The 10,140-nt window shown below is 37.5% G+C and overlaps 1 protein-coding gene across 1 annotated transcript in view; it reads left to right on the forward strand.

Moving 5' to 3' along the window:
• Window positions 1-9,737, forward strand: part of CNKSR2 (connector enhancer of kinase suppressor of Ras 2) — a gene marked incomplete at its 5' end in the record, with an annotated part of 233,171 nt that extends 223,434 nt beyond the window's left edge. The window contains 2 exons of the mRNA XM_040468808.1: window positions 5,832-6,028; window positions 9,112-9,737. Of these exons, the coding sequence (XP_040324742.1) occupies window positions 5,832-6,028; window positions 9,112-9,327 (413 nt within the window). The remainder of the gene's footprint in view (window positions 1-5,831; window positions 6,029-9,111) is intronic.
• Window positions 9,738-10,140: the final 403 nt, after the last annotated feature.

The raw sequence follows: 10,140 nt of genomic DNA on the forward strand, positions 1-10,140 counted from the left end.
TTTTGTTGGCATCTAATATTAGTGGGATTTTCTTGGGTCATTCTCTCTGTTTAAGTCATGGTAAATTGTTATGATAAGAAAAATTTTAGTTTTTTCTCGTTAAGGAATATGGTGACTCCACATTGATTTTTTAATATAATCATGTCTTAGCTTTGGTTTTAAACTGTCCCCTTTATGAATTCCCATCTGAGAGCAAGGTACTTTGACCTACATGTCTCTACTAGTTAAATTTTCTATATCCTATGGGCAAATCTATAATCTGTCATTTATGTTTGTGATTGTCCTTCAAAGAACCTTCCTTTTGGATCAATATATCAATGCCAAGGACACCAAGATTTTGCCATCTGTACTATTCATCATAAAAACTACTGTAGTGCCCTGAAAATTTGACCACTGTCATATTTGTGGCAGTAAACCACACAATTTGGCAGAAATTACATCCTTAGAGAATGAAGTGTAGAATAAACTTCAGTTCTGTCTCTTTTGTCACATCTTTAGGAAGTAAGCTTTCATGTTGTGCAGAAGGGATTGACTGACACTAATATGGGCTATACTTAATTCTGATGAAGCACAAGGTCATTCTTGCAGGAATAGGCTTCACATGTTCTTTAAAAAGAGGATTCACTCGAGCTGTTCTTTTAAAAGAAAGTTTTTTCTCACTTGAAATCATTTTTTTCATCATTATTATTTTGCCTAAAAGAATATAAATTACTTCTAATTATGAAAAGGATGGTGGGGTACAGAGCAACAAGTAAAAGCCAGCTTTTAATATCTTCTGCCTTTTTTTTTTCTGATATAACAAACTGCCCTCCCTCCAGTTTTACAATGCTAGACATAACTAGTGGACTTATATAAAAACATGAATTAAGAGATCTAATATTTAATTATAAGACAATTCAAATTACAGTGAAAACTCCTGAATACATAATCATCTTTAGCATAAAACCTAGAAGCATTAAATCTGTCTACATTGAACCCATTGAACGTTTAATTGTCACCTACATATAAATAAGTTGTTTATTATGGCGTGGTAGTAAATTAGTATTCACAGAAAATATTCCCAAGTCTCAATGCAAATGTTAATTGCCCTTCATGACAAGAATAGTACTCCACATACGTGACGCCCTCAGCCTGGAAGCCTCAGAGCACTCTGCGGCTGTACAAGAACAAATGCCTCTCACATCTGACTGGTGACTAATGCTGCTATGTCCAGCCTTCTCTCTCACTTGTGACTTAGCTTTTCCCAGCTTTCTGCATTACCCCGCTGTGTTGCGGAAGGAACAACTGTTTCCACGAGGACATCATTGTCCAATTTTAAAAGAGCACGGTTCCCTTCCAAAACATGTACCAGAACTGATTATCTGTTGTTGGCTTGGTTCTTCAAGAGCCCAGTTGGTATATGCATTTCGTTTTGTTTTATTTTTATTTTTTACTCTCTTACAACATTGCCATTGCACGGTCAGGGAAACGGGAAGGACACCAGCATGAAATTTTAGGTCTCCAAGTCTATATTATGCTCTCCTTAACGTTCACCAAAGAAACATGAAGGAAATTATACAATAGACTGTCAGAAAAATTACACAGTCACCTGATAGGGAGCCCTCTTTGGAGTACTTCGCTTTAAACATTGGGTGCAAAAGGCACTGTGCCAGGTAGAAGAATGGGGAACACAAATGAGAGGGAGGTGTATTCTGCTCCGGGAAAGTCACAGTCTGTCTCTGAAGGAGAGTACATGCAGTGCCATTAAGGTTCAGGAAGAAAAAACATTGGAATTTCTCCTCAGGTTTTATAATTCGTCCTTTCGAATTTATTTTCTGTGTCTTTTTTATAACATGCATATCTATTAATATACAGTAATACATATATGTAGGTTATCAACAATAGAAGTGTTTTAACTGGTAAAGATGCACAATGAAAAAAGTTTGGAAACCACTGAGCATGAATGTAGGGAAATACGTCGACCCAAAGACCTTTCAGTGTATGAGAAATGCATTATCATCTGCTAATAAGCCACTCGCAAGAAAGTTCCAACAACGTATTATTTTGCGTTAGCTAATATTTTTCCTTGAACTTTTCTTTATCACCACCTGGAAGTCACATGCCACCTGAGACCGCCGGACAGTGAGCTATTGTGATACCACATTCCTAGAGTCACCATATTTCATAGTGTAGTTAGAGTATAAATGAGACAATAGGGGGTCCTCTTTCAACCCTACCAAGTAGGACACAGCCAGAAATGACCCCCCCAAACACAGAATACAAGTTTAATCCATCAGTGACTTTATTGTGATCCTCAAATCTATCAATGAAATTTTATATCAGAAAGAGGAAATTTATATGTTCACTTTGCTTTTAATAAAAGTGGAAGAGTATGTCATCTGACACAGGATCAATTTGCATATTGTAAAATAACCACAAATAAAATTTGGGAGGGAATTTATTCCTGCCGTAGACCCAGAATTCCTGAGTAAATTGGATACAAATTAAAATTCCATTGTAGCAGCTGATACACTTCCTCATTAGGAATTGCAGAAGGTTCCTATGCGCATCCTGTGGTTTGCATGAGGTCTTCTGCACTCTGCCAACTTTCAGAAAACATTCTGTCAAATTGCAAAAGAGCTGGTTTTCCGCCAGTGCTCCAAATGGCTGAACTGGTACACTGAAGGCAAGTCCATTGGGAAGCCGAAGTCAACAACTTCTTGCCTCATCTTCAAAAGCAAGCCTCTTCTAGAATAAGAAAAGCCAAAGTTGAAAAAAGAGAAACCAGAAGTGAGGAGATGAAGAAGAGGGCAAAACGAGAAGAAAATAAAGGTGCTTTCATATTTTCAGCTGCAACAGTAGCTCCAATTGACTTAATTGCTATTCATCTGAGAAAAAAAAAATCAAGGAAACCAATTGAAAATTATAAAAGAAAATAAAGGTCTGTTTTTGTCTTGAATGTTGAGTTCTGTGTTGTTTTGACTGTTGAGCACAGTGAATCAGATTTATAATGTGACTTTGCTCCTCACCCCCGTCCTTTAACAATAAAAGGACTCTTTGTCTGGTCTTAAAATGTTAAGTAATTGGTGGCATTTTGTGGTAGCCTGGCATCTCAATCCCTCATCCTTTCTCATCCCACTGCTCTGTCTTGTGGTGTTGCATATGTGTATGACGTGTATGGACTGGGGGGAGGGGAGCCTTACTTATCTCTAATAGGAGCCGCACTATTCCCTTAATATACTTGGAAATGTTTCTGTGTTCCGTCTCATTGTGATTCCTTGTTCAAATGTGCTGCCCAAAGATAAATCTATATTCAATTCTTCTTAACAGCTGTCAAACCAGATTCTTCACAAAATTATGTTGTCCTTTGCTTAAATGCTTTTTTCCCCTTAACAGCAAGAAGGGGGAAAAAAAACTTTCCATTTTTATTTATTTAATAGCTGTGTTTGTCACTTTTTAATATGAAATCTTTATTTACCCTTCTTAAAGTAAAACCACATTGAAATTTTACCAAAAAAAAAAAAATCAGTTCCCTAGCCCAGTATTCCACAAACTTTAAGAACTGGGGAGAAAGAATACTGGGTAAGAATGTTTTTAAAGAAAATATATATGTGCTATAGTATTAGCTACTATGGAAGGTTATTGTATAATAAAAATTTACTCTATAAAATGTAAAAATACTTCTTCCTCCCTTAAATCCTGAAACTCTCATATGAATCCATTTTTTTCTTCATATTCTTTCAAAAACTGAAAAACTAATAATACAGTAGGCCACCTGATACATTGACTACTGTAATTCACATAAGTCAGGCCTTCCATCCCCCCTCACCCCAGCTGTACGAAATTACATCTGGCTTTAGATGCAGTCTTGCCCTGAGGCAAAAAGAATGAGGACTGCTAACTAATTCCTTGGGGTCCTTTCCTGGCCTGTGATTTTATGAAATGGAATTATGCTGTTCAAATATATCCTTGTTTTTACAACTCCCATTTAGTTACTCTGAATGACCTTATGATTTTGTGCCTTCCTGGCTCCAAACCATTCTCAGTCATAATTCCCCATATTACTTTCATCTTGTTCTTAACCCACAAAGCAATTCCCTCCTTTTCGCAGTCCTCCACTCACCCATCCCTCAAAATCCTCTAGGTGTTGCAGACATTCAAGGATGAGCCAACAGAGAATTAAAAAGCTGTTGTTTAAAGGGGCTTTTGTATTTTCATAGTTTTAATTTAGGTACATGATTAGGAAGTTAAAAATTCGTTATAGAGGAATTAATGATAGCATGTGCTGATGATAACAAGGAACTTTCTAATGGAAAGACTCAATAACCATACCTACCATTAGTTGCTAACCTCAGCAGTAGCGCCAAAATTTGAGTATGAAACTGAAATGAAGCTATTTTTTAACCCTAAAGGTGATCCTTTCAAGTTAAGGTACTGTGTTTATGGACTTTTGGGGCACTTTAGGTACACTCTCAAACATTTTTTTAGAATGCTCCTTTTTAAGGAATCCTCACAAATTCATCAACACCTACTGTTAAATACACAGTTGAAATGAACACTGGCAAAATTGGCAGTGTAGAATTCTTGTTAAAATCATGGATTCTGGAGCCAGACTACCCAGTTGCAATTCTGGCTCCACCATTTACACTTCCTAAGTATGTCCTTGAGCAAGGTGCTTCCCTGCTGTAAAATGAAAACCAAATACATCTACTCTCAGTATTGTGAAAATTAAAAGAGATCATGAATGTTAATCATTTACCCTTCTGCCCGGCACATACAAGTGTTAACTAGTATTGTTATCAATTAGCAATTAGAGAGTCCATTTTTTTTTAACTAGGTCAGCAAACCTAAAATATTCATATGGACCATGGTAGAATGAACAACATTCCATATTTACTCCTTGAGCCAATATAATTAGTATTCCTCAAATAGGATTCTTTGGCTCTCTATTAAAGGAAATGTGATATAGCCCTAATCCTGTCTACCACTCAAAGCAAAATCCGAGTTTATCTTTATCATTGTTGAGAAAGATATGACATCAATATTCAGGCAATTAAAGAAGAAGATGGGAGTTTGATTTATTCAGATAGATCTAAGTTCCTTTCCTGAACCAGTCTCTAATTTTTTTTCTCAAAAATATTTAATTGCAGTATTTTCCTCCCAGATATTACAAATGCTACGTAGCTTCTCTTAGTATGTGCCAGATTTTTCCTTACATTTGCACATAAACATATTCTCATATTTCATTTTAATTAAAGCAATATTTTTAATGGTAATATATGATAATTTACTGTATTTACAATGTGGCAGGCATTACTATGGCAGTCACATGAAACCTAATGATCTTCTATGGTACACTATTGGAAGATTTTTATAATCAAATATACTCCAGTGAATGCCATTCCATCTTATGCAGTCTGGAAAAATGTAAAAACCAGCTCATTCAGTATTGCTAAACCAGGAGAGCTCTATTAATCAGCACTTCTGTGCTTCTCAGTATAATGATAAGGGATATTCACTAATGTGTTAAAATATTAAATTATGTGCAGGATTGTTTCTGTGTTGTGTACCTTTTGTACTCTATCTTTGAACTTAATGGACTCAAGATATGTATGATGATTTGCTATTAAGAGATATTTTGTTAATCAAACATCTTATTATTTGACCATTTTAAAATTTTTACCCACTATAACTAGCAGCTGTGGGGTTTTTTTTTAAGGTAATAGAGTGTTTTCCCAATCATTCATTATTCTGTTTCTCAAATGGTTTGGATTTTTTTTAGTAGATTTTTGGAGTATCCGATAAGTGTTCATTACACCAGATTCATTTCTCTCTTTTTTTGCACATTGCAGGTGAAAGTAGGGAAGAAAAGTTAGGAGATTCATTGCAAGATTTATACAGGGCATTGGAGCAAGCCAGTCTGTCACCACTGGGAGAACATCGCATTTCAACCAAGATGGAATACAAGCTATCATTTATAAAGAGATGTAATGACCCTGTGATGAATGAAAAACTACACAGGCTGAGAATTCTCAAAAGCACTTTAAAGGTAAGATATGAAATGGAAAGAGAAATTCCTTTCACGATATTCATTCTTGAAGTCAGTGGATTACCAGATACTCTAAATGAAGAAATACTAAATGGGGAGGTGGAGTGGACAGCAAGTAAACAGGAAGAACCTGAAACTGAGCTGTTCCTATAGGGTAGTAAGTGCATAAAGAGGAAGTAACCTTAACTTTTCATTATCATATCAAAGCATTGGCTAAATGTTATTTGACTTAATTCTCAGAGAAAACAGGATGTAATTAAATTTTTTTCAAAAATGTGAGGCTGGTGTTATTCCTCAGTCTTTCATTTTCCTAAGATAAATTTGCCATGTAGTTATTAATATAGTTATTAAAAGAACACAGCATGCATGCAGAATGCAATAGTGGGCACTAAAAGGCTTTGAGATATTTGGTGCCTATCTCCTGCAGCACATTTGGAGTGAAGCCACAGTGATTCATGTTCCATATAGAAATTTTATAATTGTTCTGTTTACGCTATCAGTTCCCAGCTCACATGTTACTTTCTTATTCTGCATTTCCGTAAGTGCTTACATTATCTCCAGTCTCTTTATTATACCACCCCCATAGTGGGGAGGAGGTAGTGGAGAGAGAGGAGCAGAGAGGCAGGAAATTGAAGGAGGCAGAAAACAGAGCCCCCTCACTGTGAGTGTATATGAGGGGACAGGGCCTGCTGTACAAAAACTCTCCATAAGCAGGCCTTGTGCCCTTGAAAAATCAAAAACAGAAAAGAACTACCATACAGAGTATGTAGTACAGTAATCTCAGGAAACAAAAGGTCAGAGGGCTCCTTTGGGAAATATTTCAGATCCATAGTATACTGCTGAGGTTTTGTGATTTTAAAGCATAGATGAGTACGAAAGAGAGAAACAAAATAGAAAATGCATGATTTGAAAAAGTTTCCAGAAGCAAGCAGCCAAGTTTTCAGAGTAAATTAGCTTTCAGTTGGTATTCATGCAAACACTACTGGAAATCCATGGGACAACTTAATAGCCTTTTGGTAACTAATAGCAGAATTTTAAAAAGAGCTATAATATTCATAAGAATAATTCTGCTAACCAGCCCTACTCCAAAGATAACCCCACCCTCCCACCTTATAGAGCACCCCACCCCATTCAGATCCAAACTGTCTAGTTGCGAAAGCAGACAGGCATTTTGAAGCAGTTCGGGCTTACATATTTTAAAGACCTGCTTCTGTCTTTCTTTCTAAGCACCTGACCCCTGTCTTTTACGCTCTGGATTCCCTAAAAATATTTACTTCCAGTAGCAAAGAGTTTGAGCTCCTGCCAGTGTTCAGTTCATTGAGTATTGGTGCATCACTAGGTATGTGACGCTGTGCTCCACTCTCTGGGGTAAAGATGATGAAAAGTCGGTGTAAAAAAATGCCCCTCATTAATAAAACCAAACTAGGAAGCCCTATACTTTTCAGTGTGGGAAATTAACAGAGAATGCAAATCTCCTATTAGGGAAGGATAACTGCCCAAGCAACCTTGGATGTGTGTAGTCCCTAGAATTGTCTCCCATCCAGCTACTAACCAGGCCCGACCCTGCTTAGCTTCCGAGATCAGACGAGATCGGGCGCGTTCAGGGTGGTATGGCCATAGACTGTGTAGTCCCTGGAATTGTAACAGACCTGCCTTCCCAAGCACAGGACGACTCCCAACATCCTTGGCTGCAGCCCCATTGTCCCCACCTGGAACTGGAACAACTGCTTAGGCACCTTGCTATCTTTCCTTCCCAGCTCTCCGTACCCACCTCCTGAAGAACATTCCCTAGACTTCCCTATCTTTTCCTTGAGCCCTTAAAAGACAGGCTTTACGGGGTGCCTGGGGGACTTATGGGACGCCTGGCAGGTGCCTGGGTGACTCAGTTGGTTGAGCTTCTGACTTCGGCTCAAATCATGATCTCATGGTTTGTGGGATAGAGCCCCCGGTCCGGTTTTGTGCTGACAGCGTGGAGCCTGCTTCGGATTCTCTGTCCCCCTCTCTCTCTGTCCCTACCCTGCTTGTGCTCTCTCCCTCTCTAAAATAAACATTTTCCACTATATGTCAAACTAGAATGTGAATTTTAAAAATAATAAAATTTAAAACAAATTAGAAAAATATAAATAAAAATAAACATTTTATTTTAAATTTTTTAATGTTTATTTTTGAGAAAGAGAGTTGGGAGGAGCAGAGAGAGAGGGAGACACAGAATCTGAAGCAGCCTCCAGGCTCTGAGCTGTCAGTACAGAGTCCAGCCCGGGGCTCGAACTCACTAACCTCAAGATCATGACCTGAGCTGAAGTCCAACACTTTAACCAACTGAGCCACCCAGGTGTTCCAATAAATGCTTGAAAAAAAATTTTTTTAAAGACAAGCCTCAGCTTCTCAGACTGTCTCACTCCCTCATCTTCCATCCCCCTTCCCACCCGGAAGACTCACTTCTCCCACAGGTGATAGCTGTGCTGTACTGAGTTCTCTCATAATGGAGCTCATTCTTCAGCTGAGAACCGGCCCCAGCTGAGAAGGGAGGGCTACTTTGCATCGCAGACCCCCATTGCTACAGGAAAGCAGTCATGATGTTCATACAACAAGAATTATGTATTTGTAGTGACAGAAGGGCCATGCCTTCTCTCATGCAAGGATGAGGAGCTAACCATCTGGCAGGAGAGACAGAACAGTGCAAGACTAACTCAAGACAGAATGTGAGAGAAGTCCACTCAGTGGCACTGATAAAGTGTCAGGAGGACATAAATGAGGGAGAAACCTTTTTTTCCCATTGTTGAAGGAAAGTTTTAAGAAATGAGAGGCATTTGAACCGGCTCTCAAAGAATGAGGAAGGTTTCCATAGGCAGAGACAGGAAACAAGACTGGCCAAGATTAAAAATTTAACCACACACAGTGGGCAATACAGGCATACCTTGGGTGTAGAAAAAAGTACACTAGGACTTGATTATAAATAGCTGGGTTTGAGCAAACCAGAACTGTGTCATATGGGCTTCTTAATATTTACATACTAACTTTTTATTTTAAACTTGAACAAAAGTCCGTACCCAACTTAACTGTTGAATCCTTTTGCTTTTCAGGCCAGAGAAGGGGAAGTAGCCATTATTGATAAAGTCCTAGACAATCCAGACTTGACATCTAAAGAATTCCAACAATGGAAGCAGATGTACCTCGATCTTTTCTTGGATATCTGTCAAAACACCACCTCAAATGACCCATTAAGTATTTCTTCTGAAGTAGATGTAATCACTTCCTCTCTCGCACACACTCACTCATACATTGAAACTCATGTGTAAGTGTATTCTGCCCTCTGGCCATCTGGTACCTTTTGGTACTTTGAATAAGTATATGAGGTAGTTTTATATCAGTGTGTGGGACACTTGACAAGCTATACTTTAATGTTACCAAACTACATGAAACAAACCATATATGGTCATTATACCACTGTCTTTAATGAGCATTTGTATATTTTATATGCAATTAGTGCTCAGCTTATGTTTACCATGTGCAAAATCAACTGTCTTCAATGACTTAAAATTAACTTTTGCAAACAACTCTGAAGACAGGTGGTCTTCAAGTAGTAAAACCACAAAAAGGCAGTTTTCTATATAAGGTCATCTTTTCTCCCTTTAAGTTAATTTTATATAAACAAGACTTCAAAAGTAAATCACACTTTTTCAGGTGCAGACATCCTTGTGGGTGGGAAAGAATTTAAACCTTTTTTATATTTATTAAAATGTTCTAAGAATTTTCTTAAACATTGCACAAAGTTTAATGCTGTAGTTTTATTTTTGTGAAATGTAGATGTGCATACAAGAGTTAAGCAAAATAGAAGAGCATCAACATAAGAAAAGTTCAGGTATCTAATATTCGTCTTAATAGTCTATTAACTTGTGAAAGCTGGTTAATGGAAGTATTATTCCAAATCTATGGGGACACTTAATGGTGTATCAGGGCAAAGCTTTGTAAGATGTTTTTGTAACTAAGACCAAAATTGAAGATAGAGCTGCTTTATTTTCTTGGTTTAAATCTTCCTTTATTTTTGTAGTGATGAAATGCTGATTGTGTACAGAGGAATTTGAGAGTGGATTTTTTTAAAACACAGCTAA

The sequence above is a fragment of the Herpailurus yagouaroundi genome, unplaced genomic scaffold (genome assembly GCF_014898765.1).
Source record: "Herpailurus yagouaroundi ecotype Mexico unplaced genomic scaffold, PumYag 67793, whole genome shotgun sequence".
Classification (NCBI taxonomy): Eukaryota; Metazoa; Chordata; class Mammalia; order Carnivora; family Felidae; genus Herpailurus; species Herpailurus yagouaroundi.